The sequence below is a fragment of the Oncorhynchus mykiss genome, chromosome 3 (genome assembly GCF_057628025.1).
Source record: "Oncorhynchus mykiss isolate SJ-2025 chromosome 3, ASM5762802v1, whole genome shotgun sequence".
NCBI classification, from domain to species: Eukaryota; Metazoa; Chordata; class Actinopteri; order Salmoniformes; family Salmonidae; genus Oncorhynchus; species Oncorhynchus mykiss.
Window position 1 is genome coordinate 48058817 of NC_143024.1, and position 21826 is coordinate 48080642.

Here is a 21826-nt window from a genome sequence, read left to right on the forward strand (position 1 = left end):
ATGAACCCCGCTTAACTTCTTGCTCCTACTTGAGACGCAGATGTCTCAAGTAGACACCTGGAAATGTAAATGCGCTACGCTAAATGCTAAATGTACTCGTTAAAACTCAAACGTTCATCAAAATGCACATGCAGGGTATTGAATTAAAGCTACACTCGTTGTGAACCTAGCCAACAAGTCAGATTTTTAAAATGCTTTTCGGCGAAAGCATGAGAAGCTATTATCTGATAGCATGCAACACCCCAAAACGCCTGAATGCGACGTAAACAAAGATTTAGCGTAGCCGGCGCTACACAAAACGCAGAAATAAAATATAAAACATTCATTACCTTTGACGAGCTTCTTTCTTGGCACTCCTATATGCCCCATAAACATCACTATTGGGTCTTTTTTTCGTTTAAATCGGTCCATATATACCCAAAATAGCTTTCTATGGAAGCTGTGTAATTCAGAAAAAAACATTGTTTTAAAACGCAGCGTCATTTTTTTAAATTAAAAAAGTCGACGATAAACTTTCACAAAACACTTCGAAATACTTTTGTAATCCAACTTTAGGTATTAGTAAACGTTTATAATCTATCAAAATGATTACAGGGCGATGTGTATTCAATAGCTCCTCGTCTTCAAATCAATGGCTGAAAATGTGCACCTCACAACATCCTGGCGGAGACCGGAAGAAATTGAATCCAGTTAGTTGGATTTACAAACAAAAAAGTCCCTGGAAAATGACGACAATGGCGACATCGTGTGGAATCTGTAGGAATTGCATGCAGGTCCATACTTAATTTTGTGCCCTTTTAACAACCCATGAAAGTGACGCATGGAAATTATTTTTAGCTTTCAGAGTGCAGTTTTTCTTGCGCTTTTCGATGAAACACACAATCTGTTATAGTCACAGCCGTGATTTAACCAGTTTTAGAAACTTCAGAGTGTTTTCTATCCACACATACTAATCATATGCATATACTATATTCCTGGCATGAGTAGCAGGACGCTGAAAAGTTGCGCGATTTTTAACAGAATGTTCGAAAAGGGAGGGGGTAGACTTATTATTAAAGGATCTATAGTCCTAGACCTATGTTGTATAGGTGGAGATATGGACCAATTTTGCATATTCACTTTTATTCCATCAAGTACACATGTGGAACTGCATGAAATCTTTGACATTTTTTTTTTCACCACTTAGAAATATTTATCTCAATGTCACACATTGGCCCCATTTATTAATAGAAAGACCCTTACCTATACGCATACGGTATATTTCAACACTACTGTTGGTACAGAAACGGTAGGACGGTATGAAAATCTGGATACCGCTGTCGTGTCTATACTATGGTTAAATGAGATGACATGCTATTTTCAAATCAATTACCTAACGTTTAATTGATTACGTGATTGAATTAAACCATGCAACAATTAAACCATTAATAACATGGGGCACCACGGAAGCATTCGTTTATGTAGAGCGGCTATCTCCCGAATCCGCTCTTAAAGATCTGAAGATCTTTTATATAAATCGCAGTCAATCTGTCATGAATTTATTCTTTACCTAATATCAGTCTCATCTGAACGTCGTAAAATTCTTGGTTATCTGCACGAACCCAGCCTTTGCTTATAAATCAACAATACACATTAATTATTTATTTACTAATTTATAAAACAATTACAGAATATACAATACATAATAACATGATACATTAAATACCGTCCCTAGTGGACTAAACAAAAATAGTTTGGTTATAACACGATGAAGAGAAGTGGGTTTTGGAAGGAAGACTAAGGAACATGGGTCTTTATCGGACCTGGGAAACATAAATACATATGCCACTATCGATCGCTCATTTGGAAAAGCAATGCATTGTATTTACGTGAAGCTGGCTGCGATATTTGAGCTGGTGATGTAAGACTATGGTTTGCCCAGTCGATGTCGCCCTTGTCCTTTGTGGAATCTTCCGGGTCGTCATGTGAGAGGTTCACGTGGTCTGAGAGGTTCACCTCACTCTGGAGATGCTTCCTCGTCGGTCATTGTTCTCGTACTAGATTTGCACATATGTTCAGCTGCAGTCTGCTATGCTAGTTTAGTATGCACTTCTTCTTTAGGTGATCAATAGTTCAGAGTTCATACCATTTCACGTGTGGAGCAAGCTCTCTCGTTTCCCAGCCTGTAGAGTTTAAATTAGCCCTTTTCGACGTGGAGGACATGTTCTCCCGTTATTTGGAACTGAGTTGACTTTTCGTCACGGAGGCTTTTATCCAAGAATGTAAAAGGGGTTGCTTCATCATTTCCAACCAATGTCTATTCACTTGGGTGTGGCTACTGACTTTAGTTAAACTTTTCTCAAATTTTAAAGGTTCCCTTCAGGAACTCCCTCCACCCCCTCCCGTTCAGCTGAAAAGGTGGCGCAGGGAATTCAAAAATATTCTTTAGAAATATTTAACTTTCACACATTAACAAGTCCAATACCTCAAATGAAAGACAAACATCTTGTTCATCTACCCATCATGTCAGATTTTTTAAATGTTTTACAGCGAAAACACAACATATATTTATGTTAGACCACCACCAAACCAAAGAAAAAAACGCAGCCATTTTTTCCAGCCACAGATAAAATCACAAAAGCAGGATTAGAAATAAAATGAATCACTAGCCTCTTGAAAATCTTCATCAGATGACAGTCATATGACATGTTAAACAGTACATTTATGTTTTGTTCGATAATATGCATTTTTATATCCACAAATCTCGGTTTACATTGATGCTATGTTCAGAAATTCCTCCAAAATATCCGGAGGTATTATAGAAAGCTACTCCAGATAACAGAAATACTCATCATAAACTTTGACTAAAGATACATGTTCTACATATAATTAAAGATACAGCGGTTGCATTAAGAACCAGTGTGTCAGATATTTTTTTAAACGTTATGGAAAAAGCCTAACATTGCAATAATCTGAGACGGCGCTCAGACGTAAACGCCATGTTGGAGTCAACAGAAATACGAAATTACAACCTAAATATTCCCTCACCTTTGATCTTTCATCATAATGTAGTGCAAGGAGTCCTAGTTCCACAATAAATCGTTGTTTTGTTCCATAATGTCCAATACTAGTGTCCAAGTAGCTGCATTTGCTATCACTTTCAGCTCACGTGCACAAAAACTGACTGCTGGTCCAAGATAACTTGCACGAAAACTTCCAAAATATATATTCCAGGTCAAATAAACTGGTCAAACTAAGTAGAGAATCAATCTTCAGGATGTTATTATCATATATATCCAATAGCGTTCCAACCGGATCATACGTTTTCATCTGGAGCCGAATGGAACAGCCGTAGCACCCACAGAGAAATGCGCCACAAAAAAATGGCATTCTGTCTGGACACTGACTATTTTCCCTCCCATTAGGTCAAAGTTCACAGCAAATGCTCCATTACACTTTCTACTGAATGAGGACATCTAGTGGAATGCGTAGGAAGTGCTTCCAGATCCATATCTTGACTTCAAAGTTGGCCCAACTTTCAGAATTTCACTTCTTGTTTGGAAGATTGCCTGCCCTATGAGTTATGTTATATTCAGACATAATTCAAACAGTTTTAGAAACTTCAGAGTGTTTTCTATCCAATAGTAATAATAATATGCATATATTAGCAATCTAGGACAGAGTTTGATGCAGTTCACTATGGGCACGCAATTCATCCAAAGTGAAAATACTGCCCCCTATCCTCAACAAGTTAACATCACATTACATAATTTTGCAAATAGTTTCATCTTTACTCATTCATTTTATACAATAATTAGATGCAAGCCTCATAACTGAGGACCCTGTATAAACAGAGTTAGGGTAATGTGGCTGTATTGTCTTTCATGAGGTCACAAACATGAAACAAAACGGACCGGTCGTAGCTGGCTTCTCCACTGACGCACACATTCTCCAAAATAGGAATGTTGTTCAATTCTCAAATTCCCCCCCACACATCTCTGCTAGCCAATTCACTGAACGCCCAACCCTAGAGTGAGTCCTTGTGTGAATGTAGGACTCACAGCTATTGAGCGCTGGCCTTCCAATGTCTTTAAAAAAATATTTTTTTACCACATTTACAAAAATGACACTTGGAACAATGACTTCATGGTTAAAGTACCTGTAGAATACCTGTTGTAAACCATGAAGAACCTGTTTCGAAGACATTGGCAGGTCGTTTATTGGTAGCACACAGCTTGTTGGGGACTCAGGCAAAGCAGCGCTGGCTCCCTCCTTGTAGAACTTTTTATAGAAGACTTCAACAGAGCAGACTGATTCAGGGTCAAGCCTTTACATTGTTACATACCATAATTACATACCAAGCACCAACATGCATTACTGGGATGGAGCGTCATTCTTATGTGTCTCTGCCATGAGGTTAACCTTTGTTAACCACTGTACTTGTAACTTTGTGCCTTAGCAGAAGTAAGACTATAGCCCAAACATTCTCAACTATAAGCAAGTCATAACTATTTCATGGTGGGAGGTTGCAGGAAATGATCTGATGGTAGTAATATAAGGCCTCTGAATGGGCAGCAAGTTAGGTTGTGTTGTAAGACAGAACAGTTACTATTACTGTCCCTCCAGCTTTTTCATTACTTTCTCCTTTTACATTACTTTCTCATTTTACCTCTCACTCATTCACCACACACAAAGACATTACACCTAACGTGGTCCCTGCAAATTCATTTTTACCCTTTCCCAGATTTGTGCCTCGACACAATCCTGTCTCTGAGCTCTACGGACAATTCCTTCGACCCCATGGCTTGGTTTTTGCTCTGACATGCACTGTCAACTGTGGGACCTTATAAAGACAGGTGTGTGCCTTTCCAAATCATGTCCAATCAATTGAATTCACCACAGGTGGACTCCAATCAAGTTGTAGAAACATCTCAAGGATGAATGGAAATGCACCCTGAGCTCTATTTCGAGTCTCGTTGCAAAGTGTCTCAATGCTTATGTACATTTCAGTTTTTTATTTTTAATACATTTGCAAACATTTCTAAAAACCTGTTTTCTCTTTGTCCGTTATGAGGTATTGTGTATAGATTTTAGGGGGAAAAACTTTAACCAATTTTGGAATGAGGCTGTAAACAAAATGTGGAAAAAGTCAAGGGGTCTGAATACTTTCTGAAGGCACTGTACCTTTTAGTAATATTTCCCCTGATGTTACTAGCCCACCCCTTACCTCCTGTTGTTTCTTTCCTTCCTCGCTTTCAACAGTTAAGCTAAATTAAATTATTTGAGTTGTCTTTATGTTTATCATTCTAATGACATGCTTGAATAATATAGGACTAGAATTAGATGCGGATGGCTTTCACTTCCCTTCACAAAGATTTGAATGGTTATGGGTCTGACTAAATAACTGCTACAGCCTACCGCCATCGTGCGTTCGCTCTTCTTTCAAACTAAACATCAGTTCTGTTGACTGTTGTATTTAACATTCGGCAAACGAACTTGCAGCCCTCTTCAAATAGTCTATTCGTATAAAACATTTTAAAAATATATATAAAATGTCCAGCAAGCTATTCTAGTCTAGCTTTTCCTGCCAGGGTTTTTTAAGGAGAGGGCAGCGGAGCACAGGCGCATGTGTATTGCAAAAGAGACAGAGGCTATAAGTTTATAAGCTTATTATGCATAACCCATCATTCATTAGCTAAATGTAAGGCTACTACTGCATTGAATGTATTACCTGAAAGAGGTAGGCTAGGATGTTTTGAACAGGATTATCTATTTTCCTGCAATTTGAAGGGAATTGATGGAGAGTCTGCTCGTGCATGCTCTGATTAAAAGCAATGATAATAGAGTGATAGGCTGTTTTTAAAACTGCAGCTGCAATAAAAAAAATCTTTACAATTCTAAAATCCACTGATCACCGAAAGCCAGACGGAGATGTGTAAATTATACGTGCATTCGGTCCTTGTATTCCTGTAGCAGTATGCTATGCCGCAGCAAATGTAAGCATACCTGTCACAAGTTACCATGATGGGTCAACATGCGGTGTGAACTGCATTCCATTTTATTTATTTATTTATTTATTTCACCTTTATTTAACCAGGTAGGCTAGTTGAGAACAAGTTCTCATTTGCAACTGCGACCTGGCCAAGATGAAGCATAGCAGTGTGAACAGACAACAGAGTTACACATGGAGTAAACAATTAACAAGTCAATAACACAGTAGAAAAAAAAGGAGAGTCTATATACATTGTGTGCAAAAGGCATGAGGAGGTAGGCGAATAATTACAATTTTGCAGATTAACACTGGAGTGATAAATGATCAGATGGTCTGAGATGGTCTGTCCACACCATGAGCATTTATGATTGATCTTGCAGAGAGAAGGCCATAGGGACGCCAGGTTTAGACATTGCATATTAAAAGTTTAACGTCATGCTGTTAATATAAATAATTTATTATAATTTTCTAGTTTCTCACAGTTATTTAACCTGGGAAAAGGGAGTGGTTTTGGGTGGTTCCCGCCATTCAACCCTAACCTGCACCCACACTTTTTCACCTCTCCCTTGACACTCCATCATCTCTCCCTTGACACGCACGCACACCATTCCTGTGCTTGTCCTTCATTCTCCCTGAAAAGGTCCCTGTTACAGCAGATCTGCTCGAGTTGGCGACACTAAAAATAAATTGCGAACGTGCTCCCGTTCTGTTCCCAAGGTTTAATATTGTCCCCCTGGCTATGACACTGTCACACCAAGCTGCAGCTAGAGGTGTGTGTGTGTGTGTGTGTGTAACCACACACCACAATGTGTTCAATGCTAATTGTTTTTATTAACTAGCTTAGAATTCAGATTTGGATGTAGATCTGAAGAGGGAAAAAAATGCATTTTTCAAACAATCGTCAAGACAATGTGTGTTTGCGTGTCATAGTGATGCCATTACCCTTCTCCTCACTCCAAATACTCTAAATATTTAAGTGTTGTTTTATGTGGAATGTCACTTGTTTATCAATCCCCATTTAAAACTGGTAAAATGCTCTCCCCTCCCAGCTGTGTGTGACTGACTGTGTGTTGTGCTCTCTCTGGACAGAGGGACTGAGCCGAGAGGGCATCTCCAGGGAGGCCTGAAACCTCTCCCCACAGACCTACCTACTGCTGCTGAAGACCACCACCTCCCAACACCAATGACCTTCTCCAGTGTACATCTTTTCAGTTTTACATAAATGCTACTCATTAAAGTTGACCTTTTGCCATTTACCTCTGCAGGCTAATAAATCATGTTGCCGTTTCTTTTTCAGGAACCGTTGACTGTTGCGCCTCAGACCTTGTAATGGAAAATCGTGGTAAGTTTGGCTTCTTTTTCATTGTGGTTTGTGTAGTAGTGCAATATAGACCTGGGTGTGTTTATGGGGCAGTTTGTTTTTGCTGCTACTCGGCGCACAGCAGACAGCTCAGTTCTCTATGGCGCCCGCTGTAGGCAAGGGAGACAGGCTCCCTCCCTTTCTTGTTAGCACCAGTCTGTGTGTTGAGCTTCAGTTCCGTCTGCCTGCTGAAGAGGCCTGGCCCAGTCTGTTTTCCAGGTCGACAGGTTCCGGGCTCATGCGAATTGGCCCAGCTCTGTCTCCTGCTTTCTGGAAGCCAGCCCAGTTTATGTGGGGCAGTGAGAAAGGGCCGTACAACTACAGACTCCATCTTCAGAAGCAGAGAAAAGGAAGGGTCATATCTAGTCAGTTGTAAAACTGAAATGTGTATTCCGCATTTAAACCAAACCCTCTGAATCAGAGAGGTGCGGAGGGCTGCCTTAATAAACATCCACTTCATCAGTGCCTGGGGAACAGTGGGGTTAACTGCCTTGTTCAGGTGCAGAACGACAGACTTTTCTGCCTTGTCGGCTCTGGGATTCGATCCAGCAACCTTTCGGTTAATGGCCAAATGCTCCTACCCGAGAGAGACAGCCCAAGAAGGTCAGAGACCTCATCTGTTCAAATCAGCAAATACTTTAGCTGTGCTTGATTGAGCTTGCCTAGCACAATGGAACCAATATAATAGGCCCCAAAGTGACCTTGGAGGCGGCTTATTGTAGAGAAATTAACATTACATTCTCTGGCAATGTTACCTAAATAGTTCTGGTGTTTTCTTTATTCAGAATGTTTTTTTTCACTTGTTCAATTGTCTATTTTCTTCTTCGTACTTTTAAAACATTAACATCAAACAAGTGCACACTTTAAAATACAGAGCATAAATCCACTTTACCTAAAGCAGAATTCAAAAATGTTCCACAAATAACCCTGTCTTACTGTATGATTTCACATGAAAACCACAGTGTATTTCATGTTCATACAATAGAAACACTTATATATGAAAACATAAATAACTGAATGTTTTTCTACAAACTGCTACCAATAAAGAAAACTGACAACAATACATTCAGCTTTAAGATAGTGGCACCACCGTAAATTCGTCTTTCTTTCAGGCGCCCGCACTGTCTGCACTAAACGTCCACACTCCAGATAACGTGATAATACCTTGACAAAGTTATTCAATTGCATGTTATGACATATTTTTTTGATATTAGAACTTTTGGAAGTTCTGTTAAAAAGAACGGACAAGTTTACATCTGCAAAGTTCTGGTGCTTTCTTTATTTTGAAGAATGGTACTTGCACTTGGCCAGAACTTGCTGTTTTTCCTGACTACCACAGTGCAACAGCACCATCTATTGGCCTAATGGACTACTAAACTAAAGCATGTAGAATATACAATTTTAGATGAATTCAGACAAATACATGAACAAATTGGTTTAAAAAATAATAATAAAGGGGTGTCTGTTTTTAGTGACTTTGTTTTCAATCCATTACAGCAACAATTCTGGTGGACATTCCTACAGTCAGCATTTTTATGTCGGAAGTGAGAGAGAGAAGGTACTACTTTCTATATATTTTGGTGTTTTCTCTCTCGGACAGTGGCCCATCCTTTTAGTTCTCTGTGACTACTCACACCTCTCAGCCCTACTGGGAGAGTTGCTGTTAGGAGCCTCCTGCACGCTCCCTTAAAAGCTGTGGCATTGTGTTGTGTGACAACTGCACTTTTTAGTGTGGTCTTTTATTGTCCCCAGCACAAGGTGCAACTGTGTAATGATCATGCTTTTTAATCAGCTTCTTGATATGCCACACCTGTCACGTGGATGGATTATCTTGGCAAAGGAGATATGCTCACTAACAAGGATGTACACAAATTTGAGAGAAACAAGCTTTTTGTGCAGATGGAAAATTTCTGGAATCTTTTCTTTCAGCTCATGAAACATGGGACCAATGCTTTGCATGTTGTGTTTATATTTTTGTTCAGTATAGTATGCAGCTGCGGCTCAGAGTATTGTTTCTTCATATCCTATGTAATGCATTCTCATGCTTAAAAGTTAGCATTTGAAACAGTGACCAGGTAAACATGGTTGTCATGGCTTGCTGAAATGACATGGAACGAACCAGTATCGTCTCAGTATTGCTCTTGAGTGGTGACTGGAAGAGAATGTAAAGAAGGCTTTTGTGAAGCATATTGCATTTATTTTTCACATTTACATTTTAGTAATTTAGCAGACGCTCTTATCCAGTGCGACTTACTGGAGCAATTAGGGTTGTGCCTAGCTCAAGGGCACGTCAACAGATTTTTCACCTAGTCAGCTCGGGATTTAGACCAGCAACCTTTCTGCTCTTAACCACTAGGCTACCTGCCACCCCATGACCTCCTCAGCAGTACTAGTGACATTTCTGCTGATGGAATGCTGTGTGGTCTCAGAGCAGACACTTCCTCCTTTCTCTATCTGAACTACATCTCCATTGACAGAGGGCACAGATAGAAATAGATATCTCTCCCAAAGGACATGCTAGTAGCTTTGTACCTGCTCTGGTTTTCCAGGTTTAAACAATTTCTAATTTAATTTCGGAATTGAGAGAGAGAAGGTACTACTTTCTATATTTTTTTCCCAATTTTGGTGTTTTCTCTCTCGGACAGTGGCCCATTCTTTTAGTTCTCTGTGACTACTCACACCTCTCAGCCCTACTGGGAGAGTTGCTGTTAGGAGCCTCCTGCTCATGCTGTACATCCATATGGTGGCTCCATAGAGACAGAATATGAATACCTCAGTGGGTGTCATTATTTAACCTTTGACCTGGATCTGGCCACTGCCAGGTCACATGAGCAGTCAGAGCCCACCGCTGAAACTACTTTCATTACTACTGGTTTGGTCTATAAAGCTGCTGAGTGCCCCATTCAAAGTGGAAAGAGATCCTGTGAAGACGGATCCCACTGTGGTGGGCATATATGAAGGACTAAAGCCTGAGAGGTTAGCCAGAGAATGTTGGTAAATTCTGTCACTCTCACACACACACACACACACTAAAATACAAGCGCATATTTATACACCACAAGTGCAGCTCAAAGGAATGATAGGCATCCGTCTGTGAATTCTGACTGGCCAGAAACCCAAGGAGGGAGGGTCAGTGAGAAAGGGAGAGGGTGGGGAGCACTTCAAGGGAGCAGGGAGGGTAGGTCTTACGGAGACCGAAAGAGGGAGGGAGAGTGGGAGGAGTATACCAGAGGGGAAAGAAAGTCGCACAGAGTTTCTGGCAAAGTAGACAGAGGTGTCCGGGAAAGAGGATACCAAGGAACTTGGTTGAACAAGCTGTGGACCAGGTGTGCTCCTCCTCTGCCCAGCACAGAGTGCCTATTCCTGGGTAGAAAGAGGAAAAGAGGCCCCTCTGGGGCTGGATCATGGGACAGAGCCTTCCTCTGGAGACCCCAGCTCAGGACCAACACCAACACATCCACCGTAGCGGTGAGTTTTTCCTTTACTCACTCACATACACATGCTCTATAATCAGTCTCACAAGTACACACAAGCACCTTTATAAATGCACTCAAGCACTTCTAATACGATCCTTAGTGTTCAGTTTTTCTAGTTTCTTTTCAACATCTTAGCTGCGAAGGAGAGAGGGCAACGGAGAGGCGGGGCAGGAGATTGTGTAATCAACAATGTTGCACACTTTATTTCTCTCTTTACCACAGGAAATGTTAAAAATCACTGGGATCATGTGGATGAATATCAGCTATGTGTGTGCGTGCACCCACATTACTGAGTGCAGGATACCCTTCTGACGTGATGTGTACAAAACAAAAAGATTAGCCCCACAAACACATGCCTCACTGTTTGTGGCAGTAAACTGAGATATTGAAACATTTTTCTGAGGGATTACTGGAAATAGGATTGTCTGTCAATGTGTAGGGCGTTATGTGCTTTTTTGGAGCCATTGCATCCCCCTTCCCCCAGTATTGTTGTGGTCTGTTATCCCATGGAGGTTAAGCCTAAGAGATTGGGTAGTATTATTATTATTATTATTTTATAGAGATGAAGTATGGCAACCAGCGAGTAATCAGCATAGTGTGCCAATAACAAGTTACAGGCACACTAGGCAAAAAATCAACCAGCCCATCTGGCATTTGAAATGCCAGATAGCCAGTCCGATCCAGTGTGTAAGTGCAAGTACACAAAACCAGGTTTAGAAATGGCTATCTTTTCAACCAAAAAAACTTTAGGTATTGGAATTACCTCTGGTACCACCCACTAGTGACTAGTCAAAGTGACTAGCCATTTCAAAACACGGAAAGTGAGGGAGAGGGTGGGCTTTCTTTGCGGAAACAGACTCTTATGTAAGTGATCAGGCTGCTTGAGGCAGCGGGCCTGCTGCTGAGGCCCTTAAAACAACTCAATCTGCTCTCCACCACATGCTCACCTGACTGCTCCTGCAAGTTAAGGGGCTGAGGCTAAACCTGGATCATAATTAACTACCGTTTTTTTACACAAGATATGTTACATAACAATGTTTCCATACTCAACATTACAGCTTAGCTTATACAAAATTATGCCATAGATCTTTCAACTAACCTGCTCCTGGCAATACTTTTCTCGTTTCGGGTAAAAGGTTATCTTATAAATATTCATGTCCAGTTGCTGAGCACGCCCGCATTCTCATTGACGGGGCTGTAGTGGAGCAGGTTGAGAGCTTCAAGTTCCTTGGCATCCACCTCACCAACAAACTAACATGGTCCAAGCACACCAAGACAGTCGTGAAGAGGGCACGACCAAACCTATTCCCCCTCAGGACACTGAAAAGATTTGGCATGCCGTCCTCAGATCCTCAAAAGGTTTTTCAGCTGCACCATCAAGAGCATCCTGACAGGTTGCATCCCTGCCTGGTATGGCAACTGCTCGGCCTTCGACCGCAAGGGAGGGTAGTGCCAGTACATCACCGGGGCCAAGCTTCGTGCCATCCAGGACCTCTATACCAGGTGGTGTCAGAGGAAGGCCGTAAAAATTGTCAGACTTCAGCCACTAGCTAGTCATTTCCGTTACACTACACATGGTGGGTGTTTAAGACCCTACTCAAGTTTGTTTGGCCAGCACCCAGTCAGTAGGCACCCCCATGGATGCCTTTCAGAACCCATTTTAAAACCCCATCTGTTTCGTTCTGGTTGTCAGAGGCTCATTTTGTTAGTTCCCTATTTTGGTTGAGGAGCGATTTATTTTTTTCTTATTTGGGAATGTAACATAACTAGTGACGACCAAGTCTGACCCTGTTTCCTTATTGGCAAGCTCTAGATGGGCTGGCTTCCTGATTGGACATAACTGTCTAGCCTGGTATCCTGGCTGTTACTGCATCATTCACTTTGAACTTGTCATCCAGACCTCTCTGAGACCTTTGTTTTTACATAGTGGATTGCGCTGTCAGATTTCTGTCTCATCAGCCCAGCAAGGCAATTTATAAATTTGATCTCGACTATAAAAAGCATCTAGACGTTCTCACATTTCTTTGACTAACATTTAGTTTTCAACCTCGGAGATTTGTATAAACCTTGCTCTCTGTCTCTCTGACATTTGCAACATTGTTTCAATATTCAAATTTGATCTTCAGCTGTCCCATAGTAATGAACGTGTCGGGAATCGGAACGGGACAGCCAGGCAGGCAGCGTTTCTCAGCCAGTCGAAATCATGAATCAGCTTGAATTATTTTTATGGATATATACAAAGAAATGTCAATTGAAAAAATGTTAAACAAAATGAAGTGCAGCTAGTTTGCAGTCTTTCCAGCTTCAGTTTGAAGCTGGAACACAGTTATCTCTTCTGAACAACAGTGTCCTGACAAGTGAGCACATTTTCTATGCCAGGTGAAATTGTGCCTCATTAGCTCATTTTTACGGATGCGTACAAATAAATGTCACTAGAAAAGCGTTTAAACAAATTCAAGTGCAGCTATTTTGCTGTTCTTCTGGCTGCACTGTAAGTTAGCCGTAGTTGCCTAGCTAGCAAGCAAGGGATAAGAACGTTGCCAGCAATGGAACATTTAGACTGAACTGGGTCACGTCTCCAGCAACCGAACCGATAGAATGAACGACCAGCCAGCTTGGGTAGCAACTCTAGATTTGTGTCAGGACTATATATTGTGGAAGGATGAAATAGTATGAATAAATTGATCAAAATATATTTTTTAATTAAAATATGTCAATCATTATTTGAATATGTTGGTGACCCATTGTATAAAAGTGTGAATGCCCTCAAAGCCGATGTTTGAAGGATATATTGGCACAATTTGCTAACACCTGTGCCAATATATCCTCCAAACACCGCCTTCTCGGGCATTATCACTTAATATTATGTCCTGTGTGCTTTATAGCCTACAATGCAGGCTATCAGTTGAAACAGGCTCTCTTTTTCCATGTCCAGTACAGTAAGATGTGTGAGGGGTGGAGGTTGTCTTTGTTTTGTCACAGTTAGGATCAGGGTGGAGTGCTGTTTCCTCCCTGTGTTTCCCAGACCTCACCCTCTGTCCGAGTCACACAGCTGCAGACAGCCTACACATTCCGGACCTCCACTCACTCTTCAGGCACCCTTTTGGGTATAGGAAGGATCCATTTGGTCACCTTTCCAATCTCTGGGATAAGATCAACTGTATTTCTTGCTACCAGCTGAATGGAGTGAATGTTCTGCTGCTGTGTGTTTCTGGTAGTATCAGTCAGTCAACCCACTGTGGATCTGGAGTGTGTCGGCCCAGCACAACCAGCACTTGTCCTGCTTGAGTGGATTTTAGCTGACCTGCCTGCCTGCCGTGCTTTCCTTGTCAGAGGCAGACCGCTCTGCCAGAGCCTGCTGTGCCTAAGTGTAGGAGAACCAGGGGAGTGTGTGTTACAGACAACTGCATTTAGCAACTCGTTCTTTGGACATCAACCTGAATCCACTGGTTTTTGTAACTTCCTAAGGAGCTGGATGTATATGGTTTGGAGCTGGCCTCTGAACTTTTATGTTTTGTCTGCATGTGATTTAGCAGCCTGCTGTGGGTCTTTGCGCTGTCACAGCCGCCCCCAGCCCCTCCCTACCTAGGGTGTTGGGATCGACTCGGGACAAGAGTTTGAGTTTTTGAACACAACCTTCTGCTTCCTCATGGCATGGTGCCTCAAGTCCCACCACCATGGAAGCTGGACCCTGAGCTCCTACCCAGGTAGACTAGCTCTGTAATATAACCTCCATGACCCTGCTTTGGAGCCCATTTCCACCTTTTGACATGTTTCCTATATCTCCACTTCTGGTCTTTTGAAGGAAGGTATTGTATAATATGATTACCTCTGCCCATCAGCAGCTGGAAAATAGTGTTTTTTATTTTAAGCGTGTGTTGATGTGTGAACCGAATTGCTATAGTTGTGTTATTGCCAGGACATCCTGTTTTTGTGGGACTGGTTGGTTGTTTTGCCCCAGCCCTTATACACAGTAAATATTATGTCTGCTGAATTAAAACCTCAACCTTAGAGGAACCTGGCTCACAGAGATGTTCTGTGAAAGGCCTTGTGAAGCTCAGCACCTTGTCAGCCTGTCAGTCAGCTGAGCTGTTACCATGGCAGCTGGATGTCTGTGCGTGTCTTGGAAAGAGACGCACTCAGGCCAAAGAGCGAGTCCTACCTCCCCAATTATTTTTAAAGGTGTATTTGTTAGTGAAAAATGTGTGTGTGTGCGTCCACATAGCCTGTTGGTGTTGAAAGGCTGATAACAATATTCTCCCAGTAGGGAGGAATGTGAGACTGTGGGAAGCTATGGACGGAGGCCAGTGCAAGAGGGACTCTCCCTTCCCAAAGCTGTTGGTGACTTGGTTGTGAATGTGTGGAGGAGTACATGAGCTTTCACCATCACCCCGCCAAAGCACACACAGTCCCAGAGCTCTGAGCTAAAGATAATAATCTTCCTAATGAGCCTGGCCCTCCCATGTTCTTTACTCATGGTGCATATGGGTGTCAGTCTAGCTCAGTTAGGCTATAGGATAATGCTATAATACTACACTTTACTCGGAGTGCATGGGCCAGGCTAAACAGCAGCTGGTGCACAAGGTTTTGCTCGCCTGAGTTAGAGCTTAGCTAGGCTACTGTGAAAATGTCAGGGCTCTGGTTACCTCTGCTCTCTGTGCTGCTGTTATGTTGTAGATGCCCAGTTATGGTTGTGATATTTCAACAATGTTTCTTGACTCTCCATTATTTTCTCTCTGACTCCATTGCTCCAGTTGATGAAGTTGACCACCTGCACAACACGACGGAGGGAGATGGGGACAGCACCCCTCTCCCATGCAAGGGCAAGGGCAAGTTCTCTACCCTTGGCAAGATCTTCAAACCATGGAAGTGGAGGAAGAAGAAAAGCAGCGAGAAGTTTACGGAAACTTCAGAAGGTTTGTGTTCCAGCTTCATTGTGTTTGTTAGTTTTTACATGTTGCATTCAATCTTTATCAAACGCCTTTCGTGTGTTTTCCTGTCTCCTGGTGATATGTACATGCCATGGCCTTTTCTAGTGTGTCCAGTTCAGTCTGCTTAAACAAAACAATTGTTATAGTGGTTAGAATAATATCCTTTTTATCTGAAGATCTGTAAACTTACATCTTTGACTTCTGGAACGTGAAATGACACACTAAAATTTGAAATATTATCTTCGGTTTTATATGCTATCTGGAAGAAATCTGAAGAAAAAAACTCAGAGCCTTAATGCACTGGCTTAAATTCTGTGTGTTGACGGCAGTTCTGGAGAGAAAGATGTCGATGAGGCGACCGAGGCAGGAGCTTATAGAACAGGGAGTGCTGAAGGAGCTCTCAGAGAATGGTAAGAGTGCTGCCACTGGTGATGTCACTCACTCACCTGATCCCCACATGACTCAATCAGCCAGTTCCAGTTGGCTCCCTACTCCTTTCTCTTGCACCTAACATTTTCAATGTTTCTATATCTGTAAAGTGTAAGCAACATGGTGGATGCTCCACCACTACCCTGCATATACCTATCCAGACCCTTCAGATCTACAAACATTTAAGGGTTATGGCAGCCAAGGGGGAGGGAGCAAATTGGAAATGGCTTTATCTTTATCAGACAAAAGTCCAGGGCTATCACACCTACACAGACAGCATAGTCGATAAGTAACAGCTTCAAGTTCAGCACACTCAATGGCAGTTGAAGAAAGTCAAATTCACTCTCATGCTCCTTTTCAACAGTATAACTATATATTTTGGGAAGAAAATTACATGGTGTTTTTCTTGAGCTGGGGAAAGTGGAACGAGTTGCGCACTGCAGCGGAATAGCTTTTAAAGTCAGTGTGTTCTGTGCTCTTACTCACTTTGCCGGCGTCAGTGTTGCAGAGGCCCGTTTATTAAACATATTTCACTCCATGGCCAGAGCTCTGGTCCAAAGGGGTTGGCAGTTAGGACACCTTTCTAAAACCTCTCATTCTGAAGGGGCCTGTGAAATCATGTCCAGATGCACAGAGGGAACCAATCCAAAAGTCCATCATGTGCCCTATTTCAACAAGCCAATTAAGTTTGACCATTTATACTCAAATATGCAGAACATTTTGAGTAGAGATAATGGCTTTGTTAGATTTCTGACTAACCCCTCCCTCACACTTTGTTAGTGACTCAAAGTAGTGCTAGTTTATAGATCTTCTTATGTGTGAGTGACTCTGTATGGAAAGTCTCACTGCTTGTGTCCATTTTTGTGACAGAAGGGGACGATCCTCACAGCCCCAAACAGTCCTACGTGAAGAATGGCCACACCCTGCCCGTGGGTGGTGGTGGAGGGGGCAGAGGGCAGGAAAACCAGACAAGACCCCCCTCAGACCTTGGGATGAACCCCTCAGACTTTAAGATTAACCCAGCCTGGCTGCCCCAGATAGAGGACCGCAGGGTCCGATTCCCCCCGGACGTAGACCGCCAGGGTGGTCCCAGAGGCTCCGGACAGCAGGAGGAGGGCCGGCGAGGAGGTGGAGGGTCCCAGGGGGAGGGGGAATGGAAGTCTAACATGGCCTGGCAGGGCCAGGCGATGGTGCAGGGGATGGGACAGGAGGAGGGTAGACGCGGGGGCAGACTCCACCCTTCTGACGGAGACAAGCGGCCGGGCCTGCAGAAGGCGCCATCAGAGGACGGTAGGAGGAGTCGCCCTGCTGAGACCGCATGGAAACCTACCCTCCCCCGGCACGCGTCCGCAGAGGAGGGAAGGGCCCGTAGAGGTGAGCTATTAACACCAACACATTATTGTACTTTTTAGATATGTGTGTATTGTTGTGACTTGTTAGATATTACTGCACTGTTGGAACTAGGAACACAAGTATTTCGCTACACACGCAATAACATCTGCTAAATATGTGTATGCGACCAATAAAATTTGATTTGACACACACGCGGCCTTATTCTGTGGAGTAGGGTGAAGCTGTCCTTAGACACTGATCTACGGTTTGTGTTTTCCCCCCTAATGGAAGATTTGAAAACGATCCTAGATCTTTGCATAAGGGCAACTTCTACCTGGAGCCTGGTTTTCTGACTGCCCTCTCTCCAGTCAATCTTCCTCCTCTTCAGTCCTCTGGTTTGGCCCCAGATATAGACACGAGTCTCGGAGCCTCTTTGCTCCCCAGAGTCCTGCTCCAGCTATGCGTCTTATTCGGGAGCCGAAGGGAATAGAGGGACTAGCTCATCCTCTCCTCCTTTTGTAATTAATGCGGCATTATCGTTTTAACCATTCCTGTCCTTAAAAGCTAATGCCTGTCAGCTCAACCGTAACCCTGCTGAAGAGCTAAAGCTAATTGATACCATTCCAGCTATTACACACTGAGCTAACACTGAGTTTCTTTTAGATCTTATACTCTTAATATCTTAATCTTCTCGCTTTCTCTCTCCCTCTCCTTTTCTCCCCTTTTACCTCTCCCTCGGTTTTCTCTGACCTACAGTGCCTTCAGAAAGTATTCACACCCTTGACTTTTTCCCCGTTTGTTATAGCCTGAATTTTAAATGGGTAAAATTAATATTTTGTGTCACTGATTTACACACAATACCCCATAATGTCAAAGTGGAATTATGGTTCTAGAAATGTGTTTCTAGAAAAATGAAAAGCTGAAAAGTCTTGCGTCAATAAATGTTCAAACCTTTTGTAATGGCAAGCCAAAATAAGTCACTACAAAGATACAGGCACCCTTCCTAACTCAGTTGCCAGAGAGGAAGGAAACTGTTTAGAGTTTAGATTTTAATGGCTGTGATAGGAGATAACTGAGGATGGCTCAACAACATTGTAGTTACTCCACAATACTAACATAAATGACAGAATGCAATGAAGGAAGCCTGTTCAGGAAACCTGTAATCCAACACACCACGGAGTACCATTCTTCATATTTTCAAGCATGGTGACTGCATCATGTTATGAGTATGCTTGTCATCGGCAAAGACTATTTTTTTTTTTTTTAGGATGAAAGGAAATGGAATAGAGCTAACCACAGGCAAAGTCTGAGAGGAAAAACTTGGTTTAGTCTGCTTTCCAACAGAAACTTGGAGACACATTCACCTTTCAACAGGACAATTACCTAAAACACAAGGCCAAAATATACACTGTCTTGCTTACTAAGACAACCTTGAATGTGCCTTAGTGGCCTAGTTACAGTTTTGACTTAAATCGGCTCTGTGGCAAGACTTGGAAATTGCTGTCTAGCAATGATCAACTTGACAGAGCTTGAATAATTTTAAAAATAATAATGGGTAAATATTGTACCATCCAGGTGTGCCAGAGACTCTGTAATTGCTGCCAAAGGTGATTCATGTATTGACTTAGGGGTTGAATACTTATCTAATGAAGATATATTATGGTTTTATTTTCCATTAAAAAAACTGTTAGAATTTTTCTTCCACTTTGACATTAGGGCATTTTGTGTAGATCATTGTCAAAAAAAGGCCACTTTGTAACACAACAAAATTTGAAAAAAGTAAGAGTGTGAATACTTTCTGAAGGCACTATTTCCTATTTTCTCTGTGACATCAGCATGTGATAAGGACTTGTCTATAAATAAACTTCAGCTTTGAGGAATGGCGTGGGATAATAAGAAGCAGGGTGGAGGGCTAGGGGAATGGGGGTTTAGTACTGTAATTACAGCACTGTTTATCTACACAGCGGATCCCCTGATAATGACAATCTCATACAAGTGTTTTGACACACACACTAGAGTGACTGAGTGAATGGCACAAATTGGCTCAGTGCTTCAACCCAAGACTGAAACATTTGTTTTTTAGAGATGAGATAGTATCTTTTCCATTTTTTAAAGAGCCAAAAGCACCCAAAAAAGGCTAGCAGTGTGTAGTGAGTTGTTGTGTGTGCGGTCTTTGACACATGCGCTCATGTGTCTCTCATGATGATGATTAGTTATTAAATGTATAGTGCTCTTTAACACATGTAAGTTATGTAACGTGTTTTGTGTGCTGTGTGTTTTGCAGAATCAGAGAGCCATTTTGTTCCTGACCCAGATTTGCTGCGGGACACTCTCCGAGAGTCTCTGTCCCCCAAACAGTCCGTTATGCCCCCCAAGTGGCTGAGCTCCACCCCCGAGCCCGGCAGCGAAGGGTTACCCTCATCCCACACCCCATCCAACCACCCTGCAACCACGTACTCTTCCTCCTCTTCTTCCTCTGCAGTTGCAATGCCTGCCCGAACTGTCTCCTCTGCAGGCGCCAACCCCCAATCTTCAGCAGTAGTGTCCTTCGCTCCATCCTCCACCCACCAGGCGACCAAGCAGCCTCCCCTCCCCCTGCCCAAGCCCGTCAACAGGGGCGTTAATGCTGCCATGTTGGGTGAGTAGTAGTACTAGTTGTGGTGATTGTAGTAGTAGGGACCACAGCTGCCTGTTTAATCACAGGATGGCAGAATTAGCTTATGAGATGCCAGAGGAGACCAGGTGCAGCTTGCATCAATGCACACACACACATTCACTCAGTGGAGCTTCCTCACGTAACATGTAGTTAAGTGTCACATGCATACATGTCTGTAGAAGACTCACGTTACATGCATAGGCGTTACTACAAGGGACATGTGCACGTCGCGCGCATTCTATCTCACACACACACACACACTTTGCCGCTCATCTTTATAATGATGTTATCCCTGTGGCTCCAGCAGCTGTTCCCTAGACGATAACTTAATAAGACTGAACTATTTTAGACAGCAGCAGCAGAGCAGATTTTCCCTGGCATTGTATCTCTCCCAGGACAACACTGACTCTGGTGGCTCTGAGCCTACTGCTGCTCAGCTCCATACGGAGGCAATATTATTATTGTTTTTACCAGGGGCGTTTCTTGTCAGGGGAGCCCGACTTTATTCACTGTTCTCTTTGAGATCTGATACGCCTATTACCTTAGGACTGTTTAAACACATTTTTTGCATATATTCCCTCTAGTTTCCTGTGTCATTTTTACATGTAGGTTGGTTGGTTTAGCCTGGAGCTGATAGGCTTGGAAGTCATTTGCCATGCACTCGTGTCACCTATTTGCCACCTACAGTCTTTCAAGCTATTTCAAATGTACGTTCTAGAATGTATGTAGACATTTCAGCTCTCACATTATGTAAACAATTCTGATGTATTAAACCATCCGACATGATACTGAATTTGCAATCATTGCTTGCCCAGCTGTTGTTGAAACATATCAAAGTGTATATGAATGCTAGCTGAGCCAGTAGTGACTGTTTTCAAAAGTATTCCACTAGTTAATTAGGAAAATTCCTAACAGGTAGCTAGGTACAGAGTGATTACTTCACCAGCTAACCTAGAGGGCCCGAAACTGAAGGAGTTTTGATTACCTCTTCACTTTCCCCATTGATTCCCCTCTCACAGCCCAGGCAAGCCCCTCAGACACTTAGACACGTACTCTAATTACGCAAACCCTCTTGTTCTGGGTGCTGGTAGTGCGTTAAGTGTAAGCATATCCACCTTGGTCGTGTTCATTAGACACCACACGTTAAAAAAAAAAATGACTGAAACCAGGAAGGACTTCCTGGACTGTATTTAAAATGTTGTGCTACGGTGTGCCCAAATGAACACCATCCTGGTGTATGTGTAGTTAAGGTTAAGGTGACCAGATATTTGAAATGAAAATCATGGATTTTTTTTATATGGGGCTAGCTGTGCAAAAATATATAAGAAACAATGGTATGGAACTATAGTTAACTATCAATTTTCACTATATTCCTTTCAAATACTTGTTTTAATTCTAACAGAAATGGATCACTTGTTTAGCAGAATCACTTGTTTAGCAGCCTGGTGGGCATGGTTGTTCATGAAGTGGTTACATATTTGTATCAATGATCAAACGTTTTCATAAATGGTCAAACAAGTTTGGTACAGGGATAGACAATTTGTACATGCAAATCTGACTGGATACAGTGTTTTGATTATTGAAATATAAAACTCATTATCAACAGTTGCATCTTGTTTTCGGAGGGATAATCGGGGATCATTTTGGGGTGGGCAGCTCTAGCCGGGGACA

The 21826-nt window shown here is 42.3% G+C and overlaps 1 protein-coding gene across 17 annotated transcripts in view; it reads left to right on the plus strand.

The window, feature by feature from the left end:
* The window catches only part of phactr4b (phosphatase and actin regulator 4b), a 50873-nt gene that overhangs the window by 20360 nt on the left and 8687 nt on the right, over nt 1-21826 (plus strand). For 8 of the 17 annotated variants that reach the window (XM_090229401.1, XM_036973979.2, XM_036973971.2 and 5 more), the window contains 6 exons: nt 7061-7169; nt 7269-7313; nt 15562-15723; nt 16068-16148; nt 17038-17541; nt 19784-20137. In XM_090229401.1, the coding sequence (XP_090085527.1) occupies nt 7301-7313; nt 15562-15723; nt 16068-16148; nt 17038-17541; nt 19784-20137 (1114 nt within the window). In that variant the 5' untranslated portion in view covers nt 7061-7169; nt 7269-7300. Of the gene's footprint in view, nt 1-4722; nt 4836-7060; nt 7170-7268; nt 7314-10533; nt 10800-13844; nt 14515-15561; nt 15724-16067; nt 16149-17037; nt 17542-19783; nt 20138-21826 lie in introns of those variants that run through there. The other 9 variants (XM_036973974.2, XM_090229404.1, XM_090229400.1 and 6 more) reach the window with 6 other exon arrangements.